The sequence below is a fragment of the Podarcis erhardii genome, assembly GCF_964252035.2.
Source record: "Podarcis erhardii genome assembly, chromosome: 16".
Lineage (NCBI taxonomy): Eukaryota > Metazoa > Chordata > Lepidosauria > Squamata > Lacertidae > Podarcis > Podarcis erhardii.
The window spans coordinates 19,975,647-19,996,188 of NC_138514.1; the positions used below are offsets into that span (position 1 = coordinate 19,975,647).

At 43.3% G+C, this 20,542-nt stretch overlaps 1 protein-coding gene across 3 annotated transcripts in view; it reads left to right on the forward strand.

Annotated features, from left to right (window-relative positions):
- Window positions 1-13,465, forward strand: part of TBCEL (tubulin folding cofactor E like) — a 28,264-nt gene extending 14,799 nt beyond the window's left edge. For all 3 annotated transcript variants that reach the window (XM_081843151.1, XM_081843150.1, XM_081843149.1), the window contains exons 7-9: window positions 733-859; window positions 3,124-3,240; window positions 12,245-13,465. In XM_081843151.1, coding sequence (XP_081699277.1) covers window positions 733-859; window positions 3,124-3,240; window positions 12,245-12,563 — 563 coding nt within the window. In that variant the 3' untranslated portion in view covers window positions 12,564-13,465. The remainder of the gene's footprint in view (window positions 1-732; window positions 860-3,123; window positions 3,241-12,244) is intronic.
- The last annotated feature ends 7,077 nt before the right edge of the window (window positions 13,466-20,542 follow it).

Genomic DNA, 20,542 nt, shown 5'->3' on the forward strand with positions numbered 1-20,542 from the left:
CTCTTGATTGTTTTTTGTGATCAAGGAGCGATGGGAGAGGGTATTGGGAGATACAAGCTTTTTAGAAAAATGAGGATGGCACATCTCATTAGAATTCAAATTCATTTTTTTCATTCCTCAAGCCGTATGGGTCAGGAGTGGGGCACTCCAGATGTTGCTGAACCACAGTTCCCATCAGCCCCAGCAAGCATGGTCATTGGCCAAGGGATTTTGGGAGTTGTAGTTGTGCAGCATCTGAAAGGCAAAAGGTTCCCTGTACCTAGTTTAGCTGCTTCTTATATTTTTACTGCTTGTCTGTGTATGAGAGGATGAGCGGGACACCAAAGGGATTTTCTGCTTGATTCACTAGCATGTCTTGGTTTGCCTCTGTGACAGGCTAGGTCCATGCATTTGGCAAACTGAGGCAGTCATGAAACACTAGAATCCTGAGAGGATAGAACAGTCTTCACATCAGGCTGAGATACGTTTACATGGGTGAACATTCAAAAAATGTTCTGCCACGTCCACCCAAAAATGGAAGTGGTCCAATCCACTGTGTTACCTGATTTGACTGCATCCATAGACTAGGCTTGAGAGTAATTTATAATTCTGATTGCACATGTACTGGTGGAATGTCAATGTCTCCTTGTTTTCCCCAGTCAATTTTATGCACAGACACAAGAACACCCAATTATTTTGATTTGCTCCTTTCCGACACCTTCCTTCCCTGAACACTCCCTTTCTTTAAAGCAGGTCTGCAGTGCTGGGGAGACATCGACAAACTCAATTCTTTCCCCAAGCTCGAGGAAGTGAGGTTACTGGGTATTCCTCTCCTTCAGCCATACACCAATGAGGAGCGCAGGAAGCTGGTAATAGCCAGGTCTGCAGATGTTTTTTTGTTGTTGTTCTTGGTTGATTCTGGGTTAATGCAGCCAAAATAGTGTGGCCTTTAAACCTTTTGATGCCACCCTGGGCTCCATTGGGAGGAAGGGCCAGATACAAAATTAATGAATGAATAAAGCAACCATGAATGGCTCAGATTTTTGAGCAGGTAGAGTGTGGGAGTAGCTGTGGGAAACGGCCTGTATGTGGAGTTGACAACTGTTGAGTCGTATGAGCTCTGAACTCTTTACTCCTGGGGGGAAGATAGAAGCAGGAAATAATATTCTCTTGTGGGTGTCAAATTATTCCACATATTGGGAGGAGCTGCCACCTTGCTTCCAAACATGCCAAAATACCATCCTTGCATCCAAACTGAAGGATCTATGGGGAAATCAGACCAACAGTAAGCTTTCTGAGTCGAAGCTGATACCCCTGTTTTGGTAAAGTGCATTGCTGAGTACCAGAGGAAGGAAGTTGTCCTAGCTTGGTTGCAGATTGGGCAATAGAATCCTTACTCATCAAAATCTTTTGAGGGGGAGTTCCCCATCCATCAACATGCCTTGTAGTGTTCTCACTTGTCAAAAGGAGCTTTCTTGAGTGCTAATTATTTTCAAGCGCTCAGCAGGTCTTTTCCCATAAATGCAGTTCTCTGTTCCGAACTCAGCCTCAGTTCTGGGGGACAGTGTTGATCTATAAGCCTTATTCAGGTTCCTGAACTCTTTTGGCTAGCTGTACTCTTTTAAGAATGTTTGGATTATTGAGAATAAGTCTGATGAAAGAATTATCCCACATTTCCTACAAGCTAGCAACATAGGCTAGGTGCTGCTGAAACGAACTTCAGTGTATGTGTTCTTTGCATAAAATCTGTCATCTTGGCTAAACATGTTCATGGCTAAAACTCTGCACTTGGAACTTAAAATTATATAGCTTTGTTTAAAAGACAAATGCCCCACTTTTCTATCTATTGAAGTAGCTTATGGAAACAATTTTTAAAAAATTATTTCGATTTAAGTATTTCATCTAATCATAAAACAACAACAACAATAATAATATAATAATACTTTATTAAATTTGTATACTGCCCCATACCCACAGGTCTCAGGGCTGCTACAGCATAAAATCGCAATATAAAAACACAAGTTACATTAAAAAATAATAATAACCCCCTTTCCCCAAATACAAAATCTCAAACAGAAACCACCATTATTACAACATTTACTGGCAAATCCTTCCAAGAATTTGAGTAAATCAAAACAGCTTTCAATTGTCCTATAACTGCATCAAATTAGGCACCGAGAGGGCATGTCCCAGGAGGGAATTCATTCCACTGTTCCATGGTTTGGGTGCTGCAACAGTGAAGGCCTTCATGCTGTTGACTGCCTCCCTAACTTCCAAAGGTGTGGAACTCTTTGAAAGAGCACCTCTTTTGAAGATCTCACAAAGCGTTCAGGTTCATGTAGGAAAAGACGTTCATGGTCTTATCTCTCAGAACTGCCACTTTGAGTTGTGTTTGGGAAGCACAAGCCTGTGTTCCAATGATGCACTAAGACATACCATGACTCAGCCCTGGGTGATACAAAAAGAGGAGGACCAACAGAGGAACACAGCAGCCACCATCTTCTGCTTAAGCCACAGTTTAGCTTAGCTTTATGTGTGAAGAGAGTCGCTCTGTCATAAAATACCTCCCTAACATTCAGCAATTCCCCATCTTTTTGCATTTGTGGAAGTCTTTTTCTTCCACAATTTTTTTCCACAAATTTCTTTTTCTTCCACAAATTTCTTCCACAAAATCCTTTCCTTTTTGCATTTGTGGAAGTCTTAGGAGTAGACCACTATCAGACATGACCAAAACATTTGCATCTCTAACTTGCCTTCCTGTCCTTACCTGAGGGTTGGCTGCCTTTCTGTTTGAATTCTGCACAGTCGGGAGGCAACACTTAACAAACACCTTACTGAACTTACAATACTTTGAGTGCCAGTATTTATTTATTTATTTATTTATTTTTTTAAAAAGCTCTTTTGAAATCCTGTCACATATGCATTTATGTTCAAATTTTAACATGTGGTTTCGGATTAAATTCTCTTCACCAAGGCACCTGCATAATAAAACACATTTCCTTTAAGAGTTCATGTTTTCAATTATCTGGGGAAATCCCATGGGAACGCAATACTCATCATTTTGCTGTTGTCTGTTAAATTTGGGGGGTATTCTTTTTTCCCTTCTCGAGATGGTAACATTTCCACCTCTTTTGAACATGGCAGGTTACCATCTATCAATAAGCTGAACGGGAGTGTCATTTTGGAAGGAGAGCGAGAGGACTCTGAGAGGTTTTTTATTCGTTACTACATGGACTTTCCACAAGAGGAAGCCCCTTTCAGGTGAGAACTTCTGATCCCAGAAGTTTTAGAATAGGAAATGAGTTTGTTTAAAGTCCTTGAGTCATGTATGTACCATAGTTCCTAGAAACTATGAGCTGTAAACTGAGATCTCACCTTTGCCACATGCTCATTAGATTCCCTATCTGTCATTAGTGTAGATATAATAATACTGACCTTCTTTTCAAGGGTTTTGTTAGGATTGCTGGATCTAAAATGCTAGACAAATGTTAAATTGTATGGTCAAAGTGTGAATATTTTCACCTGTTTATCATTTATACCATATTGTCAGTGTCCCTGGCACCTTACAGTTTTATGTGGGCAGGGTGTGGCTGTTAGTTCTGTGTAAGTGATTGATACTCCCACCTCACTAAGCTGAGCCCCTACTGAGAAGTCAGCATCCTCTGGGAATGGGTTCCAGTCCATCAGTTCGGTGCCAGCACTCAGTGGCTAATCCTCTTGCCATCTGGAGTTTAAGCGCCCTTGAGCTCCAGAGACGTATGTGCCCAAACTGAATGTATTTAGATGGCATCGCCTGTGTGCCATTTCCATCCTTCCTTCACAAAGGAGTGAAAACTTGGCCATGCTCCAAGCCATCAGCTGGAATGCCTGGCTACTGGTTGGCACTTTGCATTCCCAAGCACAAGAGCAGTTTTGAAAAGGGTTCCTTGTTCTCTCTCTCTCTCTCTGGGGCAGAGTCAGGTGTGCAGGCTGACCTGACTGCTGGAAAAAGGTGTGGGGTTAAGAGGAGAAGGCAGGAGGCCCAGCTGCAGAGAGGCCACTCCAGCATGGGGGCTGATACAACTTGGTGGCAGCCTTCTCTAATGGCACCAGAGTGTACTAACCTGTCGAAAGGAATCCTTCAAAACCTTTTTTTTAAAAAATGCCACAGTGTGCAACTAGCAGTCCACAGAGCAGCACTTCCTGGAGCAGTCTGTCTTGTAAAAGGGAAGGGGAAAGTCTTTCGAGATCCATAGAAGTGGGTTGAGGGTGGGAACGCAGGCCAGAAGGGATGGAGGTAAAGGGCTGAGGGAGAGCTCTGACTTGCAAAGGGTTCTGTGGCAAAATATCCTACTATGATTTGAGGCCCTGTTGAGTGGAAGACTGTAGGGTCTGTCTGTGTGACTCCTATGAATAACTTGCTTGAAGAACAATACAGGCAGCTCTCTGTTTACTTGGGGGTTACGTTCAAGTGAAATCGTGTATATTTGAAACACCATTTTAAAAGCCGGCAAACCCACCATCCCTCCCCTTTTCGTGACATTTGTGGGTCACTTTCAGGTTCAGCGCGACATGCGCATGCACGGTCATGCACATACCAGATGGCCCTAAAACTGCCACTGCCTGTACAAAATATATTGCAACCTTTCTCCTTGACTTCTGCATTAACAGTCGTACATTCCTGTGTAAAGGGGGCCATGCTATTGTGAAATGCTCAAATCTGACCCTCTGTGGGGTGTTCCATTTAAGGGTGGGGTGAAACACCTCTCCCCTCGTTTCTCAAAAAGTATGTCCCATTCTTCTCCTGCTTTCTTTGTGTGGGTGGAGAGGAATTCCTTTGAAATTCCCAGGAGTTGTTTCCTGCTAACCTTGCTGGATCTCTCCGGAAAGTGTGGGCAAACAAGAAGACCTGGAGGGAGCATTGTGACGTTTCCCACCAACCCCACTTCCCAGAATGCTTTGGAGTGATGTGATGTTGCAAGGCATTCTAGGAAGTGCGGCCTGTGGGAACCTATGGGTATCACCCCACATGGCTTTTCTTAATGTTGAATAGCAGGGAGGAAATGGCCACTCAGAAGTGGCAATTCCACCCTGAAATATTTTGATAAATTCTCCTCCCCCACCACCCCACAAAGCAAATTATATTCCGCCCCGCCCCCGCCCCCCACCCCCCGGAGGTTTTTGTTTCATCCTCCCTCACCCACCCAACAAATGGTCAAGAAGTATTTCTTTCAACACTTTTCTAGCATCGTTGTCATTTTGTGTGTCGATTTTTGCTTCCGTTCTAGAAAGCTGTTTTCTGCCTTTTCCAAAGAGGTTTCACGTAGGAAGCAAGGGGAGCTCTGATCCTCCCCCCGCCCACCTGCTCCCCGGTTCATAGCCTTTTAAAAATGCTGCAACCCCTCCCATCCTTCTGTGCTCAATGGCCCTTTTGTCCGAATGCCCTCATCTGTGTGGGGTCTCTAAAAGACTTGTGCGCCCATTGAAAGCTGTTTTTCCGCTCCACAGAGCTAGTGTGCCATTTCAGGGATATCCATGGACGAGGCTGCGCATGGCGTGGTCTCCCCAGTGGCAAGGGTTCGGGTTCCACATCCTAGACCTTTGGCCCATGATCGATGTTCAACCTGTGGTTGTGTACGTTTTCCCCACCCTGCACCCCATTTCATTCTGGGCCTCCCTCTCCAGCCCAAATTACAAACAAAAGCCTCTCTATCTCTTTAGCCCTCCAGTTCTTCCAGGGCTGTGACCTTTACATGAGCAGTGTCAGTCCTCTGCACCTACACACCCAAAACAACAACATTTAATTCATTGGTTGAGTCCTGCTAGTGACATACATATAGTGAAATAAAAATCACACACTTTAGTCACATTATTGAATTTGCAAGAACTTTGGTTGAGTTCTGCATGTGACATAGAGTGAAATAAAAATCACACATTTTAGTCACATTATTGAATTTGCAAGAACTTTGATGCTTGAGGAGTAAAGCATAGCAGCCATAGTGCAGAAGAACAAATAGCAATTCAGGGCACTGACTTTTTATTCCAGACCACCAAATGACCTGGTTTCTGAGCCAGCAACAGTGTTCTGAAGAATTGCCTCCTGTGATATGAATCCACATAAGCCCACAACTTACATGGAGGCTATGCTTCAGGGATCGACCCTAAAGCAAAAATCGTGTATAGTCAATACACATTGGGTTCAATGGTGGGTGGGGATGCTAAAGTCATTTTTCCTGGTTGCCCACCCCCTTTCATTCATTCATTCATTCATTCACTTTGCCAAGCATGCACAACTTAATGCACACAAGTTAAACACATAAGCTGAAGGCTTACTATACTTGATCCTGGAGAACTACTGGGGCCCTGCTCTGTGTCTCCCTACCTACCCTCATCTGCTGGAGGTTGCAAGAGAAAGGAGCTTGTAATAGTGTCATGCTGTTTTTATGAGATTTGTTTGCTAGATGTTATATACCGTATTTTTCGCTCTATAACACGCACCAGACCATAACACGCACATAGTTTTTAGAGGAGGAAAACAAGAAAAAAAATATTCTAAACGAAATAGTGGATATATGATTTTTGTGGTTCATGCTGTGGCCACAGACATGTGATCTGACAGTGAGTTTGGAGTAGCCCAATGCAAAAATCCTGAGGATCCATGTGGATCCATGCTTTGTAACCATGGAGGAGGGAAGGAAGGGGAACCATGGATCCTCTACTCACGACTGCAGCAGATCCCCCCCCCCCCGCCACCCGCAGGCATTCGCTCCATAACATGCACAGACATTTCCCCTTACTTTCTAGGAGGAAAAAAGTGAGTGTTATGGTGCAAAAAATACGGTATTTGTTTTTAACATTGTTTTAATTTTATTATAGCTTAATTTGTTTTTTATTGTTTTTAACATGTTTTTAGCTGACGTGCTTTATCCATGTCTGTTTGAATTTTTGTTAGCCAGCTTGAGTCCTGGTTCTGGAGGAAAGCAGGATATAAATAAATAAAATAGTAACAGTAACAATATTTTCTGTTTCAGCGCTGAGGTGCTGAAATGCCCCATCACTGCTCTCCTTTCAACAGGCCCTTTTAAATAGTTATTTTAATTATATCATTTGGTAATATTTAAAATGTTTGTAGGTTTGCTGCTTTGATTTTTTTAATTCATTTTTTATTCATTTTGGAAATGAAAGACATTTCATTGTTTTCAGAATTTTGGTTGCAAACAAGATTGCTAGAAACTTGTGTGTGAGGATGCTTTTTTTTCTTTAACGGCCATGACTTGTAGGAAATGCTGATCCAGCACTATGCAGATGTGCTGTTCATATGAAAGCACACGTGCTAGGCATGTGAGAGCCAAGCTGAAAATGCAGGAAGCAAAATGTACTGGAAACTGCCATCTTTCTCATTTTGGGATACAGGCTGGCCTTAGAAATGACCTCCCTCAGTAGTTTCAAGCCAATTTGAAGGAAATCCTTCTGTAGCCCCAAGTTTCCAATTCTTCCGCTTCATTTTGCTTTCTTCTTAGCCTGCTTGTTTTTTTCCTATATGGTTTTTGGACCTGGGGACAACAGGAACAGCACCTCTGCTGATTGAGATGTTGTTTCCAAGGAGACTCAAAAGTGCGCTTTCGCTGCGCTCCGTATAAGGCAGGCTTTTGTCCAGAACTGCTCTGTCACTTGTACCTCTGCCCTAGTAGACCCTGCTATATACAGTGGTACCTCGGGTTACATACGCTTCAGGTTACAGACCCTGCTAACCCAGAAATAGTACCTCGGGTTAAGAACTTTGCTTCAGGATGAGAACAGAAATCGTGCTCCAGCGGCGCGGCAGCAGCAGGAGGCCCCATTTGCTAAAATGGTGCTTCGGGTTAAGAACAGTTTCAGGTTAAGAACAGACCTCCAGAACAAATTAAGTACTTAACCCAAGGTACCACTATAACCACAGAAGCAGTTTGGGGGGCCCATGCTGTGTTAAGCCGTGGAAGCCGCTACAAAGTGCTTGGTGCAGGTTGAAGTGTTGAAAAACACTCTGGGAAGCTCCTTCCCCGTTAACTTTCCCCACTACAGTCCTAGGCAACGGCCCCTTTTCCGAAAACGCATATCTTCCTCCATCTTTGCCAAGTAATAGTTTCCCATGCAGGCCGTTCCTATCTGCCGATTTGCAAGAGCAGGCGCAGCTGCCTCTGCTGGAGCCTTCCGCCCTGATAAAGGCCGTTTGTGTCCAAGATGCTGGGGAAATCATAGCGCACTGCGTCGGTTACCTCATCCTCCGGGCAGACAGAGGCTTCGCTGTTGAGAGAGCATTCCTACATTTAACATGAGTCCCTCGGGGGGCCTCCCTCTTCCGTTGCCAGGCTCCATCATCCTCTGGACAGGAGCAGTGACACAGCAGCGATCACGTTTAAGCCCCCGAGCCGGACAGGAGACAAAAGGAGCTTTCAGTCCCGGGCATCGTCTGGAGACTCTGAAATGTTACCTCCTCTCAGCCACTCTTTGTCTTTGTTATTTCAATTACCTTGTGCTTCGGGTTGACTTTTTGCCACTTTCCCAGCCCCGGCAGAAGAGATTCTGCCTCCTCATTACCAATCAGAGAGATACCTGAAGTGAGGGCGATGGGAGGGGAGAAGCGAGGAAACACTGATCTCTCTCTCTCTCTCTCTACCCAGCAGCCCAGAACAAAAGAGCATCTCTGGGAAGATGGCGAAACTTGCTGAGCAGGTTCATGACCGTCCAGGCAGACACAGCTCTCGTCTTTTCCCCTTCGCTCCTAATTTTTTTTGGGGGGGGCACAGATACCTTGATGGCATATTTGATGGCAGAATGAAATGCAGGGAATTTGCCTAGATCAGAGTGCAAAGTAGGGGAAAGTAATATTTTTTATATATATATAAATATTTATTAAGGTTTTTAAATATAAAACATAATAAACAATCTTACTTCTTTCACAACAATTTCATCACTTCTTTGGGCTCCCTCACGTCTCCCGCTCCCATTTACATCGTTAAAAAAATTTTTCCAAACAAATTATCAACTTGTTTACAATCTCATGTCCACTCACACATATAATCTAGCGCTTCTTCCAAAAAGTTTTATATTTTCTTTAGTCTCACTTATCATCAAATTTAAATCTAGTTTAGTGGTGACCAGTTTTTTATAATCTAGCATCCTTCTTAACATTCAACCAAATTACAATGTTTTTGTAAATACATCTTGAATTTCTCCCAGTCTTCCTCCAACTTCTCTTCTCCCAGATCACGGATTCTGCCGGTCATCTCGGCCAGTTGCATATAGTCCATCAGCTGCATCTGCCACTCTTCCAGTGTGGGTAGATCTTGAGTTTTCCAGTTTTTTGCGATGAGAATCCTTGCTGCCGTTGTTGCATACATGAAAAATGTTCGATCCTTCTTTAACACCTTCTGGCCGACAATGCCCAGAAGAAAGGCCTCTGGTTTCTTTGTGAAGGTATACTTAAATACCTTTTTCAGCTCATTATATATCATTTCCCAGAAGACCTTCACCTTAGGGCATGTCCACCAGAGGTGAAAGAATGTTCCTTCATTTTCTTTACATTTCCAACATTTATTATCAGACGAATGGTATATTTTGGCAAGTTTAACTGGGGTCATGTACCATCTATATATCATTTTCATAACATTTTCCTTCAGAGCATTACATGCGGTGAAGTTCAGCCCAGTGGTCCACAACCTTTCCCAGTCCTCAAACATAATGTTATGCCCAATGTCCTGTGCCCATTTTATCATAGCCGATTTAACCATTTCGTCTTGTGTATTCCACTTTAGCAGCAAGTTATACATTCTAGATAATACCTTGGTCTTTGGTTCTAACAATTCTGTTTCTAACTTCGATTTCTCCACCTGGAACCCTAACTTTTTGTCATTTTTAAAAACTTCTTTAATCTGAGCATAATGTAACCAGTCTCGCACCTTATCCTTCATTTTCTCCAAACTCTGCAATTTCCAATTGTCTCCATCTTTTTCTAATATTTCCCAATATTTTGGCCATTTGGCCTCCATATTGGGTCTTTTTCGGGCCTTGGCTTCCAGAGGTGAAAGCCACCTTGGAGTTTTATTTTCCAATAAGTCTTTATATTTTGTCCAGACATTAAACACTGCTTTCCTGACAATATGGTTCTTAAAGGCCTTATTGATCTTAACTTTGTCATACCATAAATATGCATGCCAACCAAAAGCATTGTTAAAACCTTCCAGATCCAACACGTCAGTGTCTTCGAGAAGTAGCCAGTCTTTTAGCCAGCAAAAAGCTGCGGCTTCATAGTACAACTTTAAGTCTGGCAGGGCAAAGCCCCCTCTTTCTTTCGCATCTGTTAATATCTTAAACTTAATTCTGGGCTTTTTGCCCTGCCAGACAAATCTAGATATATCTTTCTGCCACTTCCGGAAGCACTCCGTTTTGTCCACAATCTGTAATGTTTGAAACAAAAACAGCATTTTTGGCAATACATTCATCTTAATAGCAGCAATTCGGCCTAACAAAGAAAGCTTCAATTTTGTCCAACTATCCAAGTCTCTCTTAATTTCAGACCAACATTTTTCATAGTTATCCTTGAATAGACTCAGGTTTTTTGCTGTTATGTTTACCCCTAGGTACTTTACCTTTTTAACCATAGTTAGTTCTGTTTCTCTCTGAAACCGTTCTGACTCTGTGTCTGTCAAGTTTTTTCCCAACACTTTAGTTTTCTGTTTGTTTAATTTAAATCCCGCCACCCGACCAAAATCCTGTATCAATTGTAATACTCTTTTCGTACTAGTTTCTGGCTCCTGCAGGGTCAAAACTAGGTCATCTGCAAAAGCTTTAAGTTTGTATTGTTTCGCTCCGACCTGAATCCCTTCCACCAACCGGTCCCCTCTAATCATATTCAAGAGCACCTCCAGAACCGAGATAAATAACAAAGGGGAAATCGGGCAGCCTTGTCGTGTTCCTTTTTCAATTTTGAACTCTTCTGTAACCACATTGTTAACTATCAGTTTGGCCTTTTGTTCTGAATATATTGCATCAATCCCATTCTCAAACCCCCGTCCCACTCCCATTTCTTTCAAATTTCCCTTCATAATATTAACAGCTGCTAAAGCAACGTTAAACCATGTAGAGTTTTAACTTTGAAAGAATTAGGAGGAGAAGGGCTGATTTCTGCATGTTCAGTGATCGCAGGAGGCGAGACTCTGTCACTGCTGCATCCTCACTTAGGTTATGTGCCTGCCTACTAGTACGGCAAAGAACTCTCGGTCACTAGCAGCACTGCTAAGGTGGAAATTCAGGAGCCGCAAGACTGTGTACCTGTTGCTGTTAGAATGTTCCATCAGCAGCAACCAGCAGGGCTTTGAGCTTGCTTACCATAAGAGAGTCTCTCTGAACAGTGAAAACAGCGAGTTTCAGCAGTGCTGTGCACAGTCACCACTCTGGGCTTGCCCCGAATCTTACAAATCTCTCGCTGCATGGGTCAGTCCCAAGAATTCCAGTTAATTTACTTAATGACACATAATAACATATCAGGAAGTTTTTAATGCTTAATGTTTTACTACGTATTTTATATATGCTGTAAGCCGCCCAAAGTGGCTGGGAAAACCCAGCCAGATGGGCAGGGTATAAATATTATTATTATTATTATTATTATTATTATTATTATTATTATTACAAGAAATGCTTCCTAAAAGTTGTAGCAGGGAAATGCATAAAATTGAGAGCATAGAAGTGACAAGTCCATTGGCTTCTGCATAGTTTGGGGGGTCCAGTTCCAGATTCTGGACCCTTTTAAAAATTCAAAATGTTGTAAATCCAGGGTACCTAAAGGATTATCTCCTCTCACTCAAACATTCTTGTTCTTTGAGTTCATCTTCAGAAGTTTAAGGGTCCCCTCACAATTTGAGGAACAAAAGGTATTGAGGAACAATACCTTTCCCCCATAGTGGGCTCTGGGGTGCTGAAATGTCCTTCCTAAAGGTTTCTTGGTCCTCTTTGCTGTTGGTCCTTTCTGGCGGCAAACAAATAATTTTTCCTTTCTTCTCCCCACAAGGCTATTTGAAGCTGTTTTAGCTGCTGTAGTGGGATTTCTCTTCCTCTTGGTTTTATCAGTTCCTCTGCCGTTCCGGTGATTTTTGCTTTAATTTTAAGCTTCTGTTTTGTGTTTTATGCATCTAGCCTCCTTGAAGGGCTTTGATGCAAGAATTATTTTAATAAAGCAACTTCATAGCCAAGAGCACTGAGTGCGGGGATTTGCGGCACCGGTCGTAACACCCGTCTCTTTCTCTCTCAGGTATCACGAGCTAGTGACAAAATACGGTAAGTTGGAAAAGCTGGCGGTAGTGGACTTGCGGCCCCAGAGCAGCGCCAAAGTTGAGGTTCACTTCAGAGACCAGGTGGAGGAGATGACCATACGCCTGGACCAGACGGTAGCAGAACTAAAGAAACAATTGAAAGCGTTGGTCCAGCTCCCGACCAGCAACATGCATGTCACTTACTTTGACCACGAAGCTCCTTTCGGCCCCGAGGAGATGAAGTACAACTCGCGGGCTCTGCACTCTTACGGCATTCGGGATGGAGATAAAATCTATGTGGACTCCAAAGCCAAATAGCCCGCCCCCATCTCCAGGGGGTTCACGGCCACCTCATGTACGCAAATTGAGGACTTTCTGGAAGTGGGGGGATTCGTTTTGGTTTGTCGTTTGAGGTTTGGTTTTCTATACGTACCAGGTAGCTTCTCCAGCAGGCCCACATCCGTGAGAGGTGCGCTGCGACCCAGTGCAGATTGCGGTGGCGGCGAATTGTTAAGAGGAAGTGACTGACTTCAAGCGTGTGTGTGTGGCTTTTCTTTGGTTTCTCCCCAACCGCTCCAGTATTCCTGTGAACTTAGCATGAAAGTCTTTCTTCAAAGCTTTAAGAGGGTCCTTGCAGTCACTCAAGTCGGGGAGCTCGGGCTTTCAGGCCATACACAGGGTACATGTTGAAAAGGTTTTGTGTGGCTCAGTAGCCGGGCTCCAATTACAAGTGGCAGAATTGGTGCCCCTTCACCTGGGTGGCCTCTCAATCTCTTTGTTCCCGGAGGGTTAGGTTGGAAGGGGGTTGTTCTGTAAGCAGTGTTTTACTAGACTTTGGTCTACTGGATATCCAGTGCCCTTCTAGATTTCACTTAAGCTGAAGGAGATCAAAACTTTGACAGGGGTTGACATGTGCGCCCGCGCACACACACACACTGCAGCTTGCAGGGCACTCTGCTAAATCACTTGCATAACCTTTTTGGCTTGCTGACTCTCAAGGGTGTCGTAGGGGCCAGACTCAGTGCAGATTGTGCCGGGCATTTAAATGGGTGCCTCTTTGTCTCATGGGCAAGTTCATGTTGGTCACCCGGTCATGTGTTCGATCTGTTTCGTGAAGGCTCGCTCTCCACTGCTGAGATACCTCTCTCAGCTTGCAGGCAGCTCTTAACGGACTGTCACCATCCTCACTGTGGCTGAAGAAACCCAAAACCCTTGCATTTTTTTAAAACATAGCATTCTTTTATCATACCCTTCTTCCAAGGAGCCGCGGGTGAGGTACATGTTTCTCCCCCCAAAAAATAAAATTCTTTTTTGTTTTATAATAACCCTGTGAGAGAAAATGGCGCTCTCAAGGTCACCCAAGGACTTTTACAGCTAACTGGCAATCTGAACCTGAGTCTCTCAAATCCAAGTCCTGTGCTAAGCTGCTATACCACAGTGGAAACCAAAGGCCAGGCCTTCCTCCCCGCCCTGCAATTTGCTCATAAATTACCACTTTTTTTAAAGCCAACGCAGAGATGCAACAGACGTACAGGTCCTCTGAGGTCCCTGGGTCCTGTCTCTGCATGAGTCAGTTTTCTAGCCTTGCCTTTTACCACTTGAAAGGTGTATTGGAGTGGTGAGTTTTGCGGGGCCAACACCGGTGAGCTCCTCTTACACACCATAGAAGCAAGCCCACTCCCCACCCCCAAATCTTGTGAAAAGGGGCGGATGCACCATTTACTGAGGAGTATAGGAAACTGTCATAAAGAGTAAAAGGCCGCCCCCTGTTCTTGGAGATGTCTTCTACCCACTTTCGTGTAGCTCAACATCATATTTATGAATCTTATAGGAAAAAAAGAATCTTTTCCTTTTTTTGGAAAGAATGCTTGCTTTGTAAATCAGACAGGGCTCTCTCCCTCAGCAGTGCCCTTCCATGCTCATCTGTCAGCTTGACAAGTTGAAAACTGGAGAATCGCTCAGTTTTACACATGTACATTTAAAGGAGGGGAGGGAGGAAGTGGGCTTCCCAGCACGCACCCCCCCCCAGCAGTGTCGCTAAGCTCTTGTTGCCCATAAACTTTTGACCTTCCTTACTTAGCTTCTCATGCAAGGTTTCTTTCCCATAATTCCTCTGTTCTCTGGTGGGAGGGCTTCTTTTTTATATACATACATCTATCCCAGAGTTTGTGCATTTTCTTCCCCTGCGGTGTGCAAGACAAAATCCCAGTAATCTTATTTTTATTTATATTTATGGTAAAAGTCCTGCCTGAATGCCAAGCGTGAAAGAGAGGGCTGGATTTTTTAAAAATGCAGATCTCCTCTCCTATGACCATATGAAGATGAGCAATATAGAGCAAACCAAGGCTTGCATGTGGAATGTGGTAGTCCATTCTCTTTTTATTTCACTGACTCCAGTAAGAAGTAGTTACCTATGTATTATGTGGAGTCATTCCAGGACATTGTGTTGATGAACTGGCACTGGGCTTTATAAGCTGAGACAGAGCTGAGGTTTTTTTTCTGTCCATTTGGGTAGCAAAGCTCCAAACCAACGCTTTGTTTATGATGTGTGTGTGTGTGGGTATATGTATCTATGTATGTATATTTACACATAACGGGAAATGGCAATGTTAATAAGATATTTTATTATAAAGCAAAGTTTTATTGAAAGATAAGGTTGTGTAATAATATTAGATTATTATTTTATCTGTGGACCTACTGTATGAAGTATGTTAGCCCCGTAATCTGGGCCGCTGAAAGACTTTAGACTGTAAAGAAGTGGCCATTTGGGTTGCGCAGAACAGTATTTCCCATCTTCCTCCTGCCCATCTCCAAGCCCAATATTTATACAGTAGTAACAGGAATTTAATGAAATATTTGTAACTGGTGGACATCCGACTGCACAGGTGTCTGTGTCTTAGAAGGAAACATTCCACATATTAAAAGTTTATGAAGGGATTCACTGAAGAACCATGTATGTGTTTCTGTTATCAAAAGAGGCTGCCATCTCAACCGTGTCTATGTGTGCCTGTGAGAGAGATACCCGAACTTGTGTGAATGCTGCACATAATTTAAGGGGGGGGGATTTGCAGCTTGTATAATTTATGCAAATCAAGCAAGTTTTGCATGTGTTTACATTATTCTGCTAGTCATGAGAGAGAAGGAACGGGAAGCAAGACTGTCCTTGGCCATCTATCTTCTGAGACTCCAGCTGTGCGTTTCCATTCGGAAAAGCTAGAAACTTTTTTTTTACCGCTTGTATTCCTTGGTACCTTGGCACCTAGTGTAATTTTCTGAAGGGGTTCGGTACTTGTGCAAAACCCATGCTGTTCTGGAAAAACTCACGAAGATTGGGAGAAGCAGTACAGTGGTACCTTGGTTCTCAAACTTAATCCATTCTGGTAGTCCATTCCAAAACCAAGACGTGCTTTCCCATAGAAAGTAATGCAAAAGAGATTAATCCGTTCCAGACTTTTTAAAACAACCCCTAAAACAGCAGTTTAACATGGATTTTACTATCTAACTGAGACCATTGATCCATAAAATGAAAGCAATAAACAATGTACTGCAGTCACACAATCAATCAATCAGTAGCTGAACTGGGTTCCACACAGTCACAAAAACAAAACAAAAAGAGCCGCAAAAATAAAAACGCAAAATAAATAGCAAAAACAGACAGACCTCCGCGTAACACTCAAAACGGAAGCGTGGCACTCAAATCGGAAGCATAACACTCAAAACGGAGCTCTTTCGGCTTCCGGGAAAAGTTCACAAAACGGAACACTTCCGGGTTTGCAGCGTTTGGGTTCCAAGTTGTTTGAGTAACAAGGCGTTTGAGAACCAAGGTACCACTGTAATCTTAAAGTTTTGTTGTTTAACCAAATGGTTGCAAAGTGGGAGAAGGATTAGGAAAAGGGAGTAAGCTTCATGTAACCGTACCTCGCTCTCACAAACAAACACACACACACACACACACACCGTCCAGATGTAATTTCTTTGGCAGGATTAACATAGTAAAGCTAGTGGACCACTATAGTTTGCAAATGTCACCAATCCCACAAGACAGCATTCTCCAGCTATCCACATCCTGCACAGGCACTGACCTGAACATGCACTTTGGTGGTGGTGTTTTTTTAAAAAAATGCACCCCAAAAAAGGAGAGAGATTGTGCACATCCTTGCCATGCTTCGATTGTGGAACTGCACAAAATGTTTACAACTAGTACTGATGATGCCATGTTGGGTGGTCTCTGTGTGAAGTTCTTCAGCGGAGGGCTATTTTGGTGTTTTCATTGAAGAATATATGTGTGACAGCCACTTTATACAATAGCACCCACCCGACAAACAGGCGAGCGCACTGTTGCATAAAATGGCTATCAATAAATATTATTGATGAATTGCCTTTCTAAACGGCCATCTCAAGGTGGTTTTCAAACAACCGTCTGAAGGCAAATGTGTCTGTGCAATAAGCTAAATAGCATGAACGGGAAGAATGGCTTGCTTGATGGAAACATTCTGAACCATGAACATCGTTTCCAGCATGGACACCTCTACCCTCTCTAAGAATTGCAGCTTTCATTTCTTAAGGAAGCAAGCTTATAGTTCTCATCAGTGTTGGGCACCTGCAGAAAGCTCCATGCCTTAAAGAGGAGTTGCTGGGCGGGGGGGGGGGGGCGTAATAAAAGTCACCAGGAGGAGGGGTGGCTTTTGCTGTTCATATATTGTTTTTTCCTTCCCCCGCAAAATCTCAAATCGTTTCCAACTCCCAATTTTCCACTTCGCAATTGGAATTAAATTTCCCAGTTCAGCATAGGTAGCACTTCCATGAAATAACTGGGCAGCCATGAAATGGCATGCCCAGAATGGGTAAACCCATAGAATGGGTTTCAGTGGGTTTGCTCTAGGTAGAACTTGAATTTTAGTGGGTTTGCTCTAGGTAGAACTTTGATAAAACGCACTACCATTGCTTCATATTAACATTTCTAATCCTCTCTGGGAGCTTTGTTTTGCTTTTTTGCTTTTTTTTTGGCTGATGAGAGGTATTAAACATTCTTTTAAATCAATAATGAATTGTGTAAATTATCTACAACATTTAACGGGTTCGTGCTGAACTTGCGGGATTTGAATGTGCTAGCTTCAGAACTCGGGGAACTGTTGTCTCTGGGTACCAAGCCATAGCAAATGAGAAGTGATCATTTGCTAATTAAATCTGTATGTGGTTCTAGAAATATGGCCTTAAGGAGGCTTGTTGGTCTACAGAACTTGAAGGAAACCAGTTTCTGTGCATGCTAGACCCAAATTTAGCATTCAGAATAAATTATACAAATTATCTAACCTGTATTTTAATTCTTCTATCCTTAAGTTGCGCAAAGAAGTTGGATTCCCCCCCCCCCGCCCCCGTGGAATGGTGGGCTAAAACTGTTTATTGGGGGGACGTATATGGGATTTATTTATTTTTTTGTCCGCATGATAGAAATTGGGCTAAGAAATTTTTTTTAAGTTAAAGAAGCGAATTAAAAGGTTGTGAAGTGAGCACAGAAGCCCAGGCTGCTGAAAATTTTGCATCTTCTCTGGCTTTTTCATCTTCAGTGAGACAAGAATGCCGAAAAAGTGAAGTGGGGAAGTTGGAGGAACTTGTAACAAAGTTCATATAATGTTGACCCATAAGCAAATATTTGCTGATTTAACCTTTAGGCACATAACTGTCTATATAGTGCTGGTTTCAAAAGAAGTTTGGTGGTCCTAAATCTCCCTGGATAGCACCTACCATTTTCATGCTGCAAAACGCCCAACCATGGTGGTTTGGAACTTCTCAGCACTGACATTGTTAGATTGCTGAACTCTACAATACATGTGCCCTGGTGTGCAGGCTGCTCATGACCCCCTGGGTATAAATGATGCACATCCCTAAAAAGCAGAAGCCACATCAGATTTATAACTGTAGCTAGGGGTGTGGGGAAAAACACAGGTCAATTATATAACATATATCATTTTAAAACTAGTAATGGTTTTTCAAGAAGTTGCTACAACATCTGCTGGTCCATCAGACTGCATGCTAATTAAATCAGGCATTGTTTGCTAATGCTGCCATATAGACTTGCCATAGATCCTTGAGTTGCAATCCTGTGCCCACTCACTGGGGACCATGTCCGGTCAAACTCAGTAGACACGTACAGGATCACACAGTTGATGTAGCAATTCTGGCCATCTAGTTTAAATACAGGAGGAGCTGGGGTTGAGCAAGAGTGGAGCACCCGGGATAGAAGTTATTTCAGTCTGCAGGATCACCTTTGGAGGTTGGCATGGCAAGAGCTTCCTGACTTCGGCTGTGGCTGCTCTTTCTCTCTGGTTTGGATTAAGCGGCTTAAACAGGAACAGTGAGGAGCAGCTGTTGCCGCAATATATTCGCTCAGTTGCCTATCCCTCTCAGGCATGTGAGCATTCAACGGTGGCAAGGAGTAACAGCAGCAAGGACGAGTGCCCCACCACTAAAGTGTCATGCCGCAAAGCCACCCATGGAGCTGGCAGTGCTATGGTATATTGAGTGCACCTACTAAATAACTTATCCAACTAACATCTTGTGCCTTGGTCACACGGAAAAGAGAGCTATTTCAAGCTTCTTGGTTCCAGAAGATCCAGTTCCTTCCATCGCAACAAAGACCACCTGCATCACTCCAGTTGCAATGGCCCAGTGTATATCTCATTTGATAACTGCCGCAGTGGTTGTAGCTGTGCCAATCCACAAAACTGTAACCTGGGCACGCAGGGTGTGTGGCATTGGCAATGACTTCCGAAAGGAATGCAGGGATTTGAAACCCCTGAGCTTCAGAGAGCTCATGCTAGGCTACCTGAGATTTAGTTACCAGAAGTGTCATGGAAGACTCATGGTCTGAAGACTGAAGACTTTGTCACATGTCCTTTGTAGAAGAGATGGCATTGGTTTTGTTCAGTAAGCAAAATGTTGGGGCAGGTCTCTTTAATTTCTGCAGGCAGAAGGGAAAGGCAGCCTGGGATTGAATCCTAGCTGACACTGATCGCTCCACCTTCCTCACACAACTCTTCCAACTATCAACCTCGCTAGGGCAAGTAACTAGACCTAATTCTATAATACATTCTGAGAAGACATGATGCCTTCTTCCTTGGTGCCCAATGACATCTCTTCATTATTATAATTATTGCATATGGAATAGAATTGAACCAAATATCCTGACTTTCCAAACTTGAAGACATAAGTCAAGTCAGAATGATAACCGTCAGGTTCCTTTGACCACTGAAGTGGAGAGTGTTTGAAGGTTGTTGAAACCAGTATTAAGGAAAGAAATGAGCACAGCGGTATATTTTAGACAGGTACGACTTGTCCTACAGAGTCTTCGTTCTAATGTTGAATAAATGGCCATCAGTCTGCCATGAAATTCTCTATGTTTTTGCCCTCCATCCACCTGAAACTTCTGCATCAGTCTCTCTGCAAGCACTGCTTCCCAAATTACATTATATCATCATTTGGCAACTCTTCAAAATAACCGGAAATGACAGGTGTGACCATTTTACCAATTAAGACATATTCTAACTGATAAAAAGTGCCAAAGCTAGTGTCCTAATGGGAACAGGATGGATTAATGCACATGTAATTTGGACTGAAACACGTCGGCAGTGTTGCAGTGTCTCCATTGGTGTGTCTTGCAGAACAGATTTGTGCCTCCATTTTTTGCTTTGGGATCCTGTGTGGATTATCTTGGGACACTGGACATCCAAATTCTATTCTCTTAATTTCAGTTCACATGTCTTTGAGCCACTAACTAGACTGGGGAGTTGACTTAATCTGCACTGCAGTTGGGGGTGTGCTGGTGAATAAATGGTACAGAACCAATTATGCAGGGCGGGGCTTACCTAGGTCTCCCCCCCCCAAAAAAATATTTTTCGTTCAAGTTGGCACCCCTAATTACAACACATCTTGCAATGGAGAAAGTGCTAGGATAGGGGGAAATGGATAGATAAGAGGTCACCAGCTTCTCAACCAATTGTCACTCTGCCCTTAACAACCGCTGAATCCCTGCAGACATTACTGAGCGCTTGTGCTAAATTGCCAAGCCACGAAACGCTGCAGAACAAGCTGCTAGAACAGGCAGTGCTGGTTTGTTCCCTTATAAATTGGCAACTCTATAGCCAGGTTCTTTCCTGAAACACCACCCCCCCCTCCCTTAGCCTTTTTGCAACAGGTTTGCCAGGCTGAAAGGTGGGGCATGGATTTGGCAGACTGGAAAACCTCAACTGGTTTCTGGACATCTGTTTGAATGTAAAATAAACCAGAGTACAATTAAC